At 35.5% G+C, this 19,494-nt stretch overlaps 1 protein-coding gene across 5 annotated transcripts in view; it reads right to left on the bottom strand.

The window, feature by feature from the left end:
- IPO11 (importin 11) overlaps window positions 1–19,494 on the bottom strand; it is a 246,493-nt gene that overhangs the window by 56,363 nt on the left and 170,636 nt on the right. For all 5 annotated transcript variants that reach the window (XM_067031019.1, XM_067031018.1, XM_059063535.2 and 2 more), the window contains 2 exons: window positions 18,056–18,151; window positions 11,247–11,331 (listed from right to left, as the gene is read on the bottom strand). In XM_067031019.1, the coding sequence (XP_066887120.1) occupies window positions 11,247–11,331; window positions 18,056–18,151 (181 nt within the window). The remainder of the gene's footprint in view (window positions 1–11,246; window positions 11,332–18,055; window positions 18,152–19,494) is intronic.

Below are 19,494 nucleotides of genomic sequence, written 5' to 3'. Positions count from 1 at the left end.
TGAAAAGAAAAAAAGCCTCACGGATAGTTGAGAGGGGGAATCTGAGAACTGAAGCAGAGACAATTTGCAAAACTGTACCAGGACTCACAAAACAGAAAAACTATCCTAAACCATGACATGCAAGACAAGCAATCTAAACCCATACTATTTTACCACAGCTCATTTAGATCCACATATTCCAAGACAAGAAAACTGACAACTGATCCAATGGTAACTGCATGAACTCGTGTTAAAGGTAAGACCAATGACTGACCCAGCAAATTGACTGGCTTACAAATTCTGACCAATCCCTGACAAGACCATTCTGTAACTAAACTCCAGCTCCCTAAACCCTATAAAACTCTTCCTTGATTCATTCACTGTGACACATCCTATGGTTACCCAATGTGTACATTCTCCCTTGTAGTAACAAGCTAATTAACCTAACTTTGTTGCTAGTTTTAGATAGATATATAGACAGATAGATAGATAGACAGATAATAGATAGGTAGATATATAGATAGATAGAAACAAAGATGAGAATTAAGGGCTGATTTCTTTAATCTATAAACAGCTTGTTCAGGTTACTGACTGTCACCTAACAAACTAGTCCAAACTAGGTGGCATAAAATAACAACTATTTTTCAATGTTAATGGAGTCAGTGAAGCCATCTTGGAGTTGGAAACACCTGAAGAGTCATTCACTCATGTGTCTAGCAGTTAATGCTGGTTGTTCTCTGGGACTTCTGCTGGAGAAAATAAGACCTATGTTCTCCTTGTGGATGCCTGGGTTTCCTTACAGCATGGCAGCTGGCTTCCAAAAATAAGTGTCCCTAGAGAACAAGGAGGAAGCTATATCTAATGATCTAGACTCAAAAGTCATAAAGCACCAGCAAGCCTGACCAGTTTCAACAAAAGGAAATACAGGCCTAACATCTTAATGGGGAAGAATGTCAAAGTCATATTTGAAGAATGGCATATGGAATGGGAGATATTATTATGACCATTCTAGGGAAACATAATCTGTCAGAAAACTCTTATATAAAAGCAAAAAAACAAACAAAATTTCTAATAAAAAAATATAAACAAGTCATTCATCAAACAAAGGGATATAAATGAGCTACAAGCATCTGAAAAAGGCTCAGCCTCACTCATAATTAGAGAAAGTACATTAAACAACAAATTACTGCTTTCTAACTATCATATTGTCCAGGGTACAGGATAACTCATGTACCACCACTGGGCACATAAATTTAAATTGTTAGTTGTTTTCCTTAAAGTGACGTGCTTACTTTCCAGAAAATGCATGCCGAATGCTCAAGTCTGAATGATCATGTTTATCTTTCAGCTGCTCTTCCACTTCCACATTCAAGTAGTGTTCATAAAAAAGGTTTAATTCAGCTCACAACTCAATCACAAAAGTACTTTTCCTCAAGACCAACCACTGTCAGAGAATATTCCCATTTTGACACAGAAAATATTTAAAAGATGAGCACTCAAGAGTGGAGATATATGAAAATTAAAAATCTGTACTATGTCATCAAAGACATTCTTAAATGAAACTGGCTTTAAAAAACAAAAAACTAAGTGTATGGTAGTGGAGAATATGATGACTGCTAGTATACTTTGCTGTCACTGACCTTATTAATGCTGAAGTGCCAGCAGTTATACCCACCACTGGATACCCAACATTGCTTTAGCACCACCAGTACAAATGTTCACACAATGAAAAGGGAAATAATATCTTAGTATTATTATGAAATCATCATCATTATTATTATTATGAAACAATAATACTGTTGAAAGGGTTTGGGGAACCCCTAGTTATCCATGGGCTACACTGAGAACTGCTGCAGAAGAGATGCATGGGATGGAGATCCATTCAATGGAATGTCATCGTGTGCAGCTATTAGAAGAAATAATGCAAATCTAAATTTATGTACAGGAAATATGCTCATGCATTTACTACATTTAAGAGGAATCAAGCAGCAAAATAGAATGTATAGTGTTTCTAATTTGTGAACTACATACAGATGTTTATATATGTAAACTAAATGTTTGGAAAGATACATATAATGTTAGTAAAGGTTGCCTTGGGGAAAGGGTATTCCACATCATACAATGATTGTGTGATTTTTAAAATTAGTATAGGTTACTTTTATAATTAAAAAAAGTCTTCAAAATAGGAACTTCCTTACGTAGAACAATTCTTTGAAAAGGCTTCTTAAATTTCCCTTTCCTCAAAAGACAGGCTCCTTATAAAAACACAACTAGCATACTGATAATTTATTGAGAAAAAGAAAGAAGCAGAAGAGGAAAGCAGGAATAGAGTAGGAAAACCCATCAAGAAGACAGTCTAAAGTTCACTGGAATTTACCTAAGTTCTCCCAAACCAGGTCATATTCTTCATCTAAAACTATGAAGACTTTATTTACATTGAGTCAATACCACATTGCCAAAGTTTCCAAGTGAACAGTGGCAAATTGCCGAACTCTTCCTGATTAAGGTTTTCAGTAACAATTCAAGTAAATAATGAATAATGAGGCTGCCTATTATTTTAATACTCAAGAACAATACGGATGTCAGCAGGGAATTAATTTGAGATCTCAACTAAAAGCAAAAACTTAGAAGCCATCACTTTATTTAGTTCCAAGAGCATTTTCAATAGAATTTTCTCTTCTAGTGTCTTTTGATTACTATGATGTAGCCTACTGTGAAAGATCTTAACCTCTTGATCTCAGACTGTTTTTTGATTAACATTTTAGCTCCATTCCAGGGAAAAACTGCTATCTCAGGAGGATGCCTGGTTATCAATTTGGGTCTTTATTACATCTCAGTTGGGTTATTCAAGTCATGATTTCCTATCCTCCTGGATGGTTTAATGTTACTTGCAATTCCACAGTTTGTAAGAGCTGAATTAACCACTGCAATAGCATATTTCAAGATATGGGGTAAGTTTAACATTGATTTTGAAGTCTCACTTGGTACAGAAAATCTTGTTCAATCCAAATTTGAAATATTTAGTATTTCTTATATAGCTGGCCTTAGGTATATAGAAAATATACCTAGGAAAATCTTTTTTTACGTTTTAGCATCACCAAAGGATATATTAACAGCAGTATAGCAGTCAGTCAAACTTCTAGGTAGAATCTAAGCAAAGCATAGATAAAAACAAGTAGATCCTCCCATTTTAAGAAACTGGCTTTGTAATAAGCTAATGGCATTGAATATTTTTAAAGAATATGTATGTACTATTTACCAACATATACAAGAAAATAGGTTCTGTGGGAAGATAAACATGGTAGCAGAGAAAATACTGATTATAAAGATCAATGCTTTGTACATGGTGAGCATTCAAAATTGCATATGGGGGCTGCTTCCCTGGTGGCACAGTGGTTGAGAGTCCGCCTGCCAATGCAGGGGATGCGGGTTCGTGCCTCGGTCCGGGAAGATCCCACATGCCGTGGAGCAGCTGGGCCAGTGAGCCATGGCTGCTGAGCCTGTGCTTCCGGAGCCTGTGCTCCACAATGGGAGAGGCCACAACAGTGAGATGCCCGCGTACCACACACACACAAAAAAAATTAGATATCAATAAAAACATTCATAATGAACAATTTAGATCTGATTTTCTTGTTAACAAACCAGCTTCTGAATGGCTTTTACCTATTATCTATCTACAAACTTTATAGATCACTATGTATCAAAGACTGAAGAAAAAAATGAAAACATCTTAGCAATTCTGAAGGGAAAAAAAAGAATCAGATGGCAGGCCATAAAGTAACAAATGTGAGTACTTCTATGTTAATGATTAAAAAGCATTCAAGCCTATACTTCTATAGTTTCATTCAAGCAGTAGCATACACAATATCCAGTAGTATGATAAATGAGAAAAATCTGACAATTTGTATAATAGATTTTCAGGGGCCATCTAAGATACTGTTATAGGTTACATAAACAGCCTGTAAATATTCCATATTCCTGATGAATAAAGAAAAACCAGAAAAGGGGACATCTTCCACTGTTATCAAAATAAAATTTGAAAACTTTACAAATTAAGCAGGGATTAAATAAAACAATTTTTATTTTCAGTAGTAAAAAGTTGTATCAAAAGATTATTTTAGTAATGTGTAAAAACTATTTTTTTTCTTTCAATACTTTAAAAATGCTGCTTGGGCTTCCCTGGTGGCGCAGTGGTTGAGCGTCTGCCTGCTGATGCAGGGTACATGGGTTCGTGCCATGGTCCGGGAAGATCCCACATGCCGCAGAGTGGCTGGGCCCGTGAGCCATGGCCGATGAGCCTGTGCGTCCGGAGCCTGTGCTCCGCAACGGGAGAGGCCACAACAGTGAGAGGCCCGCGTACCGCAAAAAAAAAAAAAAAAAAAAATGCTGCTCTGCTACTGGCTTGCCTGCACTGTTTCCAATGACAAGTTTGCCACTGTCCTTGTCTCTTTCCCTCTCTATATAATGTGTCTTTTTCCATTATGCTAGGAGGTGGATCCAAAAAGATATTGCTGTGTTTTATGTCAAAGAGTGTTCTGCCTATGTTTTCCTCTGGGAGTTTTATAGTATCCACTCTTACAATTAGGTCTTTGATCCATTTTGAGTTTATTTTTGTGCATGGTGTTGGAGACTGTTCTAAAATCACTCTTTCTTTTTTTAAAATTTATTAATTTTATTTATTAATTTTTGGCTGCACTGGGTCTTCGTTGCTGCATACTTGCTTTCTCCAGTTGTGGTGAGTGGGGGCTACTCTTCGTTGCAGTGCAGTGGCTTCTCTTGTTGTGGAGCACAGGTTCTAGGTGCATGGGCTTCAGCAGTTGTAGCTCGTAGGCTCTAGAGCACAGGCTCAGTAGTTGTGGCACACAGACTTAGTTACTCCGCAGCATGAGGGATTTTCCCGGACCAGGGCTCAAACCTGTGTCCCCTGCATTGGCAGGTGGATTCTTAACCACTGTGCCACGAGGGAAGCCCCAGTTTCATTCTTTTACATGTAGCTGTCCAGTTTTCCCAGCACCACTTATTGAAGAGACTGTCCTTCTCCATTGTATATTCTTGCATGCTTTGTCATAGATTAATTGACCATAGGTGTGTGGGTTTATCTCTGGGCTTTCTATCCTGTTCCATTGATCTATATTTGTGTTTTTGTGGCAATGACATACTGTTTTGAGTACTGTAGCTTTGGAGTATAGTCTGAAGTCAGGGAGCCTGATTCCCTCAGCTGTGTTTTTCTTTCTCAAGATTGCTTCAGCTATTAAGGGTCTTTTGTGTTTCCATACAAATTTAAAATTTTTTTGTTCTACTCTGTGAAAAATTCAATTGGTAATTTAATAGAAATTGCATTGAATCTGCATATTGTCTTGGGTAGTATAGTCATTTTGACAATATTGATTATTCCCAAGAACACAGTAAATCTTTCCATTTGTTTGTGTCATTTTTTATTTCTTTCACCAGGGTCTTATAGTTTTCGGAGTACAGGTCCTTTGTCTCCTTAGGTAGGTCGGATTTTGCTTTTAAGCTTTGTTTGGCATGATCAGAGCAATACCTAATCTAGGGCTAATTTTGCTCCACTGCCGAGTTAATACAATTCTGAGTCCTCTACCTAATACTCTGTGAATTCTGAGATTTCCACTCTGACATGAGGGACTATTCCCTGCTCTGTGTCAGCTCTGAGTATTGTTCTCGTAACAATCCATTCTGGAGGTTCTTTCTCTGGACTTGGGTAACTTCTGCACTTGTATGTGCTAATCAGTACTCAGGTGAAGACTGAGAGGGGACCCACTGAAGATCCCCAAAATTCTATGTGAGCAGCTTCCTCTTCTCTGGTAACCTGAGCCACTCTGGTGTCCTCAGGTTTCCAGCTTCCTCTCCTCAAATGAGAGAGACCACGGGGCTCCCTAGGCCACTCCCTGGAAACTGAAGGCAGTAATATGTGGCAATCAGCGGGCTCACAGTGTCTGTTTTTTGTTTCTCAGGGATCATTATCTTTCGTATTCTGATCTCCAATACCTTTTTTAAAATGCAGGTGGATAAAGGCGGTCAAAACATACAGAAAAGTTGCTACATAAGTCTAGCAGAGGGCAAGATCATTTCTGTAACTGGGTATGGGTAGGAAAGGTGATCAGTGAGAAGAGAGAGTATCTCATGAGAAAAATGGCAAAAGAGTAAGCTGAGTGGAGAGAAGGAGGATAAAATGGCTACTCCAGATGGAAGGACTAGTATGAACTCCATAACAGAGACAAGAAAACATAGATATGAACGGAGATAAGTTATTTGGTTTAGGAGACAGCGTGGGGAAAAAGGAAGATAAGGCTCAAAAGGTTGGCTGGAATCATACTACAGAGGTCTGTAAAGATTAACAAGGAGTTAAATTCTTATTGCAGTGGTTCTCAACCCTAGCTGTACATCAAAATAATATGTGCCCCTTTAAAGAAATATGTATGCTTGATTCCCAGGCCCAGAAATGTTGTAGGTCTAAAGCAGGGAGACAAAGGATATCGTTTATCCAAAGTTAAAAACAGCAGAAAAACAAGGAAATCTAGGTTAAAAGCTGGGAAAGTGATTATGAAAACAAGGACGAATTATGGGGCTCCAGATAAAGATACAAAACAGATTTACCAGAAGAGGAATAGTTAGTGAGGAAGAAGAAGAGGTTGTGATGAGAGAGAAATGTCAGAGTTCAGGATTTTGGATGAGATCAGTTCCAAATTAGGATAAGTTCAAGATTCAGCATGAGAAATAGAGGTGAAAAATGTAACAGAACTGGGAAAGTTGAGGAAAAGCGAAAAGCTCTAAATTCATAACCAGCATGACATTTCATGCAAGTTGAATACTAAAGAGTATTTTCAACAATCGTATAATTTACCTTGATTACTCAATGTTATAGGGTAAGGATTCTCAAAAGGCAGTTCAGAAACCACCAATAATTAATCTCATTAGTTGAGAGTATGATTAATATGATCATGAATTAATATGATTAATCTCATATTATTTGTAAAATAAAAATGTTTTAACATGCATTTCAAAATACTGATATTGAATTAAGAAGACAGTACCTTATTAGTGACAAATACAATTTTGTCTTTCTACTAGTTCTGCTGAGTTTTTTAGAGGTAAATGGGAACAGGCAAAAGAATAATCTTACTGGTTCTCAGTGATCAAAACTGTTCAGGCCTAGGGGCAGGACAGGAATAAAGACGCAGACATAGAGAATGGACTTGAGGACACGGGGAGGGGGAAGGGTAAGCTGGGACGAAGTGAGACAGTGGCATTGACATATATACACTACCAAATGTAAAATAGATAGCTAGTGGGAAGCAGCCGCATAGCACAGGGAGATCAGCTCAGTCCTTTGTGACCACCTAGAGGGGTGGGATAGGGAGGGAGGGAGGGAGACACAAGAGGGCGGGGATATTGGGACATATGTATATGTATAGCTGATTCACTTTGCTATACAGCAGAAACTAAGACACCATTGTAAAGCAATTATACTCCAATAAAGATATTTTTAAATAAATAAATAAATATAATGTAACAACCTAAAAAAAAAAAAAACCTGTTCAGGGAGAGTTTACTATGTCCCACCCCAAACCACCACTATAGTGCACCCTGCTGACATTATATTTGAACTAAAAATTTACACAACAACATTGTGGAATATTTGTAACTGATAATAAGGTAACTTTCCTTCCAACAATGTATTCTATATTCCAAATGTAAGTAAAAGTCTGAGGAAAACTGCTGTATTTCATAGTTAAGCAAATAAGTTTTCTGGGAGAGTTGATGAGAAGGAAGGAAGCTGAAGGGAGAGGGAGAAGAGGGAGGGAAACAGAGGCAGAAGTGGAGGAAGAGGCTGTCTATCTGCTTTCAGAAAGAGAAATATCAGGTACCTGTAGGCTATGATTTTCAGACAAGTTCCACTCCCACAATGCAGCACTTGTCCCTCCCCGATCCAGCGCTGTATTTGGCAATAGTAGCACAGGAGACAATACTCACTCGAAGGCAAAATGCAAGGCATGCTCAGGCTTTATTATATTTGCCACAGGACTTAGGATCTGGTCATGAATTTATCAAATAAAATGCAACCCAACCTAACATATCATCAATTTGCTTAGCTGTGCTACAGCAAAAGCAGAAGACCATATGAATGATGTTTAGACAGACCTTTATTTGTGCTACTGCTTCTACTAGCACAAGTCAGTGAGAAGCTAGTGTAGTTTTAATAATGTTCAACTTATTTATACCCCATTATCAATTAAAGCATCTCTTAAGTACATATAAAACTAGATTATTATTTACAGAAACAGATTATCAAAATATTTCTAGGGCTTAAACTTTAACAGGAAAGCATGATCAACACAGCTTTACTTATTATATCAAATGTTTCATTAATAATGCTTTCTTAGCAGGTACCAAAACGTTGCCAGAAAGCATTAATATGCTCAAAACTTAAATTTGAGAAGTTTCAACGTATAAATGCCTAGTATGTCACATTTCACAAAAAAAGAAATTATAAGGAACTTAAAATGTTAAGGTATTAGCTAAATTCTTTATAGATGAGGTCATAAAATTACCATTCTACTACTGGAGTATACTGGACTGAGAGGAAACTTAGAAATGAAGTGAAACGCTTAAGCCACATTCAATCTTCTCAGAATTAGTTCCCCCCAAATAGATAGAACAGAGAAGAGCTGGATAAAAAAGCACACAATCAAAAGTCTGGACAGCTTAATAGCTTTCCTGAACAGAAATTTCATCCTTATTTAAGTTGAAATATAGAGAATTCTCATAAATTTATGGAAAATCATTTGTCACATTTGCTATATTACTAATCATCCACCTTTCTGAATTATAATCACTGCTGCTTCACTCTACCAAAGCAGCTACTGAAATGAAGACGCCACATTTTAGGGACTACTTTAAGACAACAATGACAGTCAGTAAATGAGACTTTCAACTATGTAATCTTGGAATCAAGCAGCTACTACACTTTTCTTCCGAGTAAATAAAATATTTCATTTTAAAATGAAAAAACTCTTTGATGCTAGATTGGTTTTTCTTTTGAATAATAATTCATAATCATCTACGAGCAAACACTTCCCTTTGAAACTACAACCAAGACACATTTAGATAATTCTCAAAAAATTTCTAATGTTAAAGACATCACAGTACAATAATGATGATATAATTACAGAAAGAAAGTACATAATTTATTCTTGTAACCCTGAAGATACAGTGAAACTAATTTTGTTATTGAAAAGTTACTGAAAAATTGGCATTGTATTCATAATTATATTTATTCAAGGCTAAGATACATAATCTCAGCATTAATCATAAACACTGTGGTATTTATCAGCATAAGACTAAAAGCCTTATGGCTAAGGCACTGGAAATCTTAATAGAGATGACAATATAAATCTACATCAAATAGCTACTGTGACGACTAATTTCAAATAAAATCAGCCACTTTAAAAAATAAAAGTTCTTCTATAAATCAATACTACCTAAAATAGAATAATGATAAAATAATGAGTTTTCAAATAAACTTTAGGATCACAAAACTGAATCAAAGAACTTTAAGGGTTATTTCGAAAATTATGTTCTTACACTGCTCTCTGAGATAGTACTGCACTTACCTTCAAAATAAAGTGAGAATTAAAATCACTACTCTATGATGTTACTAAGGATTCTATACGTAATGAAGAACAGACCTGGGTAGATCAATTTGCAAAGGGTAGATCTAGCACACTAACTGTGTTACTAAAGTGTACAAAAAGCTGATCTGAAAGGAAGCAGAATACCTATTATTCATTTATAAGTTCAGAACATTATTAAGAAAAATGTTACTGTATTTTTCTATAACACCAATGATATATTCAAGGCTTAAAAAAGTAGAGGTGAAAGAGGGGGAAAGACAAACTGTTATGTTCTATCAAAAGGTTATCATTATTCTAAGTGAAGAACATACATTTTCCATGTATTTAGGATACTGCTTAGCAGTCTCATTTCATGGGAGAAATATTTCCAGAGGTATATTCACAATTGAAAACTTCACTAGGACACAGATAGTGGGGAAAGAAAGGAATGGTATTAAGAGCTTTAAAAAAAAAATCAAATAATTTTTAGCTCATAGGCCTTGGAATTTGCTAATCCAATTTCCCCCTCATTTCTCAGATGAGGAAATGATTCTCAAGAGACAAGGTGACTTCCTCAAGGTCATAATTAACAACACAAACAGGACTAGAATTCAGGTCTTATAAACTCTTGGATATTGTCCTTTCCTCTACACTAGTGCTAGGGAAATGACATCTAGCATAGAAACAAAGTAAAATGGATTAAACTCAAACACAGTTTAAAAGAAGGCTGTCATAGCTGTGCAGTATTAGCAATACACCTAGGATGAAGCCCTTGAGGATTAATGTGGGATAATTCAAGGAGTGAATATCATGAGTAGACTAATGATAGCCAACACTTACAAAGTAATTATTAGGTGTTCAGCACTATCTCATGACCATTTTATATATTAATTTATTTATTCTATTTTTGAGGTAAAGAAGTGTTGTTGTTCTCAATTGCGAATGAGGACAGAAAGTACAATGAAGTTAATAACTGGTGAGGTCAGGAGACTAGAGCAGATTCCAAGAGAAAAAGGAGAAAAAGTTTATTTATGTAACTATTTTATATTCACGTGTCAAAGTATTTAAAAATTTATGATTATAAATAATTTTAGAGGTAAGATATTTTAGATGTTTCCTATTTTTTGTTCCTTTTTCTTATCAGACTCCTGTAGTGAGAATTATGGCTTTCAAAACAGTTTAGCAGTTTATTTAAAGGCATTCTTATAAAGGCTTGTAATGTATTTCAGAAAAAAATCATTATAAGATCCATGAAATAGGGAATAAAGAAATTGCAATAAATCTCAAAACAGAAGAATTAGCATTACAATTTAAATAAGGTTTGAGGGTCACATGGTTCCTGTAAGTAAAGGAGTAAACCCTCTGCTAAGACAAGAAACAATTATTTCAGATCAAAAGTTAAACTCAACTTCCTGTACTATGAATGCAATTTATCTGTTTTAGGAGTATACCCCAAATTTCAAAACTCAGTTATGTTACATTAATTCTGCAACAGGGTCAGGCAAATGGATGGATGGATGGATGGATGGAAGGAAGGAAGGAAGGAAGAATGGACCACCACATATTTTGAAACCTCCAGAATATAATGACAATATATGGCTTTCCCAGATTTTAGAAGCTACTTTTGTAACTTACCATCTTTTTTCTCTTATCCTGTTCTGTGGGTGGCTCTTCATCTTCTGTTACTTTTGGTTCTTCAAGATGAGACATTAACATACAGCTGCAGTTTTTAAAAAAATGTTTTAAATAAATAAAGAAGTCTATAATATACTAAAAACAAACCTCAAAATACTAAGAACAATAATGCTTCTATGTACCAATATGTGAGGAATAGCTAGATAAATTAGATGTATAATTTAAAAGTTTAATTATGAAAAGATATCTCACTTTTAAAAAGGTCACACCAAAAAAAATTTAGAGCATTTTGCTTCAGTATTTAGGTAATAAATTGTAAGAAATTTATTTATAGGCAACTTTTGAACCATAAATCACTTGACAAAGCAAGGTATACCTTTTATATCTTTCTAAAAAATGATACTTACAAACACTTAAAATTAATACTTCTTTTTCCACTAATCTTCATATGTCTAATTATTTATGTTTCATAACAGTAACAGTAATTTAAATAGTAACATCATTAAAACACTATTAATTATGTAACAATCTACTTTGTGCTCCAAATTGCTATGCTGTGAGGAACCTGTCCCTGATAGCACTTGTACCAGAAGGACAGTTATAAATCATTTTATTTTGATTATCTGCACTACTGCTCTTCACCATTAGCAGAGATAATAGAAATATAGCTTCCTATTCAGTCAACACTGGTTCCAGGGAGACAAGATATGAATATTGTCTAGTGAATCAAGTTGATAGAACAAATGTCACTGTTCCTAATTTAGAATAGAATTCAGTAATTTATCAGAGTCATAGGTTCTTAACCAATAGTGGCAAAGAAAGCTTGGTTTCTCTTATATTTTGTGGCAAGTACAGGAGAAGGACACTTCCTGACTCAGCCGTGTAAATAACTTTTGATTCAGGGTTAAAGACAATCGGTGACACCAGAAACCTGATCAGGCTCACTCTTGCAGGGGACATGAATGTCCTTTAATCCTTAATCCCCCACCATTAAAAAAATAATTTTTGGAACAACTGTCTCTGATGAGTCAGTACACCTGGTGGGATCAAATAGTAAGAACCTTAAACTGGAAATCAGAAGGCCTGAAAAACAGCAAGAGCTCAATCTCCAACTCACTTCATGGCTTCAACCTCTTGGAACTGCAATGTTTTCGTCCACCATGATATACAGTTGACGCTTCAAAAACATGGGTTTGAACTGCAGGGGTCCAGTTACACGCAGATTTTTTTCTATAGTAAATATTACAGTACTACACGATCCCCCGTTGGTTGAATCCAAGGACGTGGAACCAGAGGAACTGTGGGTATGATGGCCAACTATAAGGTATACTTGGGTTTTCAAATTCAAACAGGGTGGGTACCCCAATCCCCGAGTTGTTCAAGGTCAACTATAAAATGATACAGCACAACTAGCTGGCCAAGGAACTCTGGCACAAAGTTGGAAAATTATGACATTATTATCTCAACCCAAAAGGTATTTAATAAAGTAAAATGTTTAGAAAAAGTCTAGATCTCAGTTTGTATTTTAGAACTGAATAATAAGATGGAGTTCCTTCACTTAAGTTATTTTAAGTCTGCTGCAGACTTGAATTTTAACTGCAATAGATCTGTATCTCCATGGAAGTATGCTTTGTACTGCATCAAATCCCTTCACTACATTCCAAAATCTGTCAACTTACTTGTATAGTAAAAAACTCTCTGTTCTCCCTTCCCTAAGTTAAAAGATTTATCACACTAATAATAAAGTATATTCTGGATATAAATATACACATTTTTTCCCCAAAGAGCAGGATATTTTTACTTTGCAATTCTGCAAATTGCATTCATTTGGGTCTCTGAAAGGTAGAAAGTGGAAAAAAACAACAAAAAAAATTGAATTGGAAAGCCCAAAGCTGAAATTCTCTACTGCAAGAAAATCTCCAATTAAAAGTCATATCTTGGGGACTTCCCTGGTGGTCCAATGGTTAAGAACTTGCCTTCCAAGGCAGGGGAGGTGGGTTCGATCCCTGGTCGGGGAACTAAGATCCAACCTGCCACGGGGCAACTAAACCCGAGTGCCCGTGCGCCAAAACTAGAGAGCCCGTGCACAACTACTCAGCTGCGTGCTCTGGAGCCCAGGCACCACAACGAGAGAGGAGCCCACGTGCTGCAATGAAGCACTCCTGTGCCACAACTAAGACCCGACAAAGGCCATAAATAAATACATACATACATACGTACATAAATAGATGTCAAATCTCATTTTGTTGACAAAGATTAAAGATAGGGAATCATGTTTTACATAAAAAGCATGGTGAGAATTAATAGAATTCTAGTAAGCTAAAATGTGTGCGCTGTGAATGTAGTAATAGTAATAAAATAATAATAATAACAGTTTAAAATAGGGACAATTAACATGTGAGCATAGGCAGCCACCCCTCACATCCTACTCTCATCCACTGAATACATCCAGGCAGTCTAATTGCTAACTCGGAATCTTTCCCAACAAGAAACTCCAACCAGCCAAACACAACCAACAGTGTTAGCATGCAACGTGAAATCTTTTAAATTATTTCTGGTTTAAAGGTACACCTTTCATTTAATCTATACAAACCCACTTCTTAAGGTTATAATAAAACTAGAACTGACATTATTCCATTGGTCTCTGCAGTGGACACTTAGGCTGCCTACATAATCGCCTTCCTTCCTAACAGAGCCCTGAACTTGTCGGTTATCCTCCTCTTCCATGTCACCATATGCTTCAGAAAAAGGTGATCTGAGCCCCAGGTGCCAGTGGCTCAGTAAACAATCATTGCAATCCTATTCCCTTAGTTAATGACTGCTTTCAACAGAAGCATGTTTAAGAAATTCCAGCCAATTAGACATGAAGGGAAGTCTGATGAAATGCCTTCTAGAAAAGTGTCCTATGATGTTAAAAAAAAATAAGGAAAAAGAAGATTACTTGGCTGGCACTGGCATTGTCATGAACTGTAATGCCTAGTGCTTTCTGACGATTAGAGAAAGTAGCCTGCATATGAAGTTAATGTGTTGAGGGGATGGAACCTGGTCTTTAAAGATATTGTGAGGTCACAAGTAGCTAATCCTAGAGGCTTTTACCTGCCGTTGTTTTGTTATAAGGGATAACAAATTTTTTTTATTGTTAAAGACAGCTGACTCAGGCTTTCTCTTACTTGCAGCTGAAAATCCTTTTACAGTCCTTTATATAAATATCTTATCAAAAATTCATTTCTGGGCTCAGGCCAAGGAACAGTCTCCCTCTCTTGATACACCTACTTCCCTCTACATGAAAATAGGAACTAGGTAATTCCTAATGTTTCTTTGCCCTGGTAGTTAAGCAAGATCAGGGCTGTTTTACATCTAGATGCCACGTTTTGCCATTCAACCTTGTTTAAATTCCTTCAATACTGTGTTAATAGTTTTCAGTCATAATGAGCATGAGCTTTTCTGCCTCAAATCCTCTAGACTGAAAACAAGCAACTAACTAATGGTTGTATATTAGCAGTATAGACAAGGTGCCACAAAGTAACAGAGAAGGATGTGATGAATTCTTCCTGAGAGTATGGAAAGGAATCTTAGAGGTAGGTATTTGCAAAGAAGGGCAAAGCTAAGGGTGTGACATGCCAAGAAGAAGAAATGTTGAGTCAAGCCATGTATATAAAAGGAAATGGCACATTTGAGGAAGAAGGAAGAATCTAGGGAGGAAGAGACAAGGCTAATAATGTAAACTGAGGATCAGCAAAGAATACTCTGCTCCATCAACTTTATAAGAAACTGGGCCTTTAATTTTAAGACATGGAGCAGAATGGATCAGAAGGGTAAAACTGGAGAGAGAGAGACGCCAAGGAGGTCACTGAGACCAATGTAAGTTAGGATAACATACAGGGGATAATTTAGAGTCAAGGAACCAAGGCTTCTTCTGATATCCTCTATTCCATTCTGAAGAGCTATCTGGTGGATTAATGCATCAAGTGAAGGGAGAAAAATGCTTATATGAGCCTAAATTTTATTTTTGTTTTAAAAAAAAAGCTATATCCTTGATGGCTGGTATGTTTAATACTCTCTAACTATAAAAAACACAATTTATGAGTCTTTTTCAAATAAATTTTAGTGTCTCTAAGCTTCCTGAAATGCTGGCTAAATCCTTTCTTCCTTATTACTTCCCAAATTTTGCAATAGGTTGTCAATCTCATCTCCCTTTGTGCCTAAAAACAATGTATAATTTAAGGAAAAAAAGGGAAGCCACTCTAACCAAAGACAAGCAGAAAGCAAATTACAGGTGTCATTAATATATTTTCCTGGTTTAATAAAATAAGAACTCTACTAACTAAAATACAAACATATAAAGAAACTCATGCAAAAAAGATGAAACTAGACCATACACCATACACAAAAATTAACTCAAAATGAACCAAAGACTTGAACCTAAGACCTGAAACAATAAAACTCCTAGAAGAAAACAAAACTGGTTAACTCCTTGACACTGGTCTCGGTGATGATTTTTTGGATCTGCTCCAAAAGCAAAGGCAACAAAAACGAACAAGTGGGACTACATCAAACCAAAAGGAAATCATTCAAAAAAATGAAAAGGCAACTTTGAATGAGAGAAAATATTTGTAAATCATGTATTTGATAAGAGGTTAATATCCAAAGTATATAAAAAACTAATATCAAAAAAATCAAACAATCTGATTAAAAAACAGGCAGAGAATCTGCACAGACATTTTTCCAAATAAGACATACAGACGGCCAAGAGACATATGAAAGATCTAAACAGCACCAATCATTAGGGAGATGGAAATCAAAACCACAATGAGCTATCACCTCACACCTGTTAGAATGGCTATCCTCAAAAAGACAAGAAATAACAGATGTTGGCAAGGATTATGGAGAAAAGGGAACCCTTGTGCATTATTGGTAGAAATGTAAATTGCTGCAGCCACTATGGAAAATAGTATGGAGGCTCCTCCAAAAATCAAAAACAGGACAACTACATAAAGCAGCAATTCCACTTTTGGGTATTTATCTGAAGAAAAACACTAATTCAAACAGATATATGCACCTCCCAGATCTGGGAGACCAGATAATGGTCTCCCAGTCAGTTTGTTGTGCTTATAACCAAAATTTTCCTTTTACAAACCAAAACTTCCCTCATGGCTGAGTGTGGCATATAGAACCAAAAGACCTTGGTTCTAGTCTTGACTCTTCCACGAATTTGCTGCATCACTGTACTTTTCTGAGCTTCTGTAACCTATCTTTTAAATAATGAAACTACACTAGATAATTTCTAAACTTTATTTCCAACAACTTCCTGACTCTCAGTGCTTCCAGTTAACACACTATGCCTTTTCTTTCTCTGACATTCTACTAAAGCACAACCTGGAATTCTACTGTTTTGTGTGCTTTGTTCAAAAGATATATCGTTGTCTTTACACATTACTAGTGTTTTCATGGTGCTATTATGAGACATGCCCTCCCCCTAACTAATTTATATACTCCAAAGAAGACAGGGAACATTTGAATATATCCTAATTATTTCACAAACAGTTGTAAACTTTGTCACATATTATGTATGTAAACACAATATTTATAGTTATGTGCCATAATCCCTATATTAACTTTTTAAAAATTGCCTACACACATAAAATGGCTTGTTATTTTGGGTTTGTAATCACAAAAGTTTGAGGTTTCCACTTCATCTGAACTCCTATGTTCCTGAAAGCTAAGTTACATGCCAGAAACATTTTGTTTACACATGTTTAATAAGATTCAACTACATATATCTACTTTCCATATTTTTCAACAATGTATGATTTGAATGGCAATCTTTCCTATTTGCTATAGATGGTTTTATAAGAAAGCAAGGAAAATGGGCTAAGTACATTACTGAGGAGAAGTCAAACAGTATGGAATCTCATGAAGCCTTGCTTATCATTATATGAAACATGCCTTAAATTAATAGCAATATTAAGAAAGATATGATAATTCTACTATTATAAATAACAGGATAAAATTTTTTTTCACATTAATAGTTATATAAATGTGAGATTATTAGCATTCCTGATAACATAATTTTAACTAATCTCCCAAAGAATACACAGTTGACCTTTGAGCAATATGGATTTGAACATGTATAGATTTTTTTCAATAAATTCGTATTACAGTACTACACATATTATTACAGTACTACACAATCTGTGGTTGGTTGAATCCATAAATGTGGAATCGCAGATACAGACACGGTCAACTGTAAAGTTATACATGGAGTTTCAACTGTGCAGAGTGTTGGCGTCCCTAATCCCCACGTTGTTCAATAATCAACTGTAATTTTAACTACTCTCTTTTGTAACTAGTCAAGTACCATATGACCCTCTAATATCTTAAAGGTGCCAGTGATGCTTCGACCAGTCAAATACAAATACAGGATGCTAATCCATTCCCCTTTCTCCATAACTCTCCTGAAGGGGAGGGGAACATTGTTAGTGGAAAAAAAGAACATACTATTCAAGATATCTTAAAAGAGGAATTTATATGTTAAAATACACTTGGAATTTTTTTTAAAACCTAATGTCAAATTATAAAATGATGATTAAACCAAATAAGTCCAATTGAGAATTTCACTATAACAAAACTAAGCTTATCTCAAGATCAAACAATATTATAAGCAAAGTAACAAAAATATTTTTCTTTTATAAGGACAAAATTTAAAAGTTGCCATACCATGCTCATATGGTTATAGTAAACAAAAATAATGCAGGATATAATTAATTACTCCCCAAGTCCAAGTGCAATTAATTAAATGATCCACCTACTCTTTATAAGTTCCCGTTTCAGGATCTTCTGTCATGACATCATGTAGGCCCTCCACTGAGATGTTTATAATCCCACAGAATTTATCTTGGATAACACTAGAATAAAAGAAGAGCAAAACAGGTTAAAATGAAGTATTTCAACAGGTAATTCTTTTTTTTTTCCTCTTAATTATCCTCTTGAACATGAAGAGAAATTTTAGTCTGAAAGTACAAAATAAACTTTCAAAATATATTTCTTAAAGCAGAAATTGTACTTTGCATATTATAGTAAAATTTTCTTTCACTAGATTACCAGTATGCTTAAATACTTAGGTGGGTAGATCAGATGGGAAAGAGATGCTTTAATATTCTTTATTTTATTATAATAGTCTTGTTTTAATGTCATAACTAAAAGAATAAAGGTACAAAATTTTGAATATCAAAAGTCTCTATTCCTGAGGAAAAAGACAAGCAATAGACTGGGAAAAAATATCTGTAAAACATAAATCTGATGAAGAACTTGGTGCTGAAAACTCATGACAAATAACTCAATTTAAAAATAGACAAAAATTTGAACAGATACTTCACCAAAGAAGATAATACAGATGGCACGTGAGCACTTGAAAAAATGCCCAATATCATTCCTCATCAGAGAAATGCAAATTAAAACTGTAACAAAATTTTTTTTTTTTTTTGCCGCACCATTCAGCTTGCTCGGGATCTTGGTTCCCCGACCAGGGATTGAACCCGGGCCCTTGCAGTGAAAGTGCCGAGTCCTAACCACTGGACTGCCAGGGATTTCCCTGTAATGAGATTTTAATAAGTTAAATTAAGAAGACTGACAATACCAAGTGCTGGCAGGGTGAAAAACAACAGGACCTCTCATACATTGCCAGTAAGAATAAAAAATGACACATCCATTTTGGAAAACACATTGGCAGTTTATAAGTTAACACTCCACACAACTAAGCAATCCCATTCCTGGGTATTTACCCAAGACCAAAACAAGTATTTGCAGATCTGTATGTAAATATTTATGGTAATTTTACTCATAATCCAAAACTGCAAAGATCCTAATGTCTACCAACTAACAAATGGATAAACTGTGGGACATTTATCCAGTGGAATAATCAGCAATAAAAGGGAACAAACTACAGATACATGCAGCAACTTGAATAAATCCCAAAAACATTACCCTGAGAAAAATAAAAGATTCGAAAGGCTATATATTGTATGACTCCATTTATGTGACTTTCTGGAAAGGCAAAATTATTTAATCAGTGGTTGCCAGGCAAAGGGACACAAGGGAGCTTTTGGGGGTGATGGTTATGTTCTGTACCTTGAGTGTGGAAGTGTTATACACTGTGTAAATTTGCCAGAACTGTACGCTTAAAGAGGTTTTACTGTATGTGAACTATACCTTAATAAGCCTAACTTTTAAAAAGCAGAAGTATATAACC

The sequence above is a fragment of the Kogia breviceps genome, chromosome 4 (genome assembly GCF_026419965.1).
Source record: "Kogia breviceps isolate mKogBre1 chromosome 4, mKogBre1 haplotype 1, whole genome shotgun sequence".
Taxonomy (NCBI): Eukaryota; Metazoa; Chordata; class Mammalia; order Artiodactyla; family Physeteridae; genus Kogia; species Kogia breviceps.
This window is presented reverse-complemented; position numbering and strand designations above follow the sequence as displayed.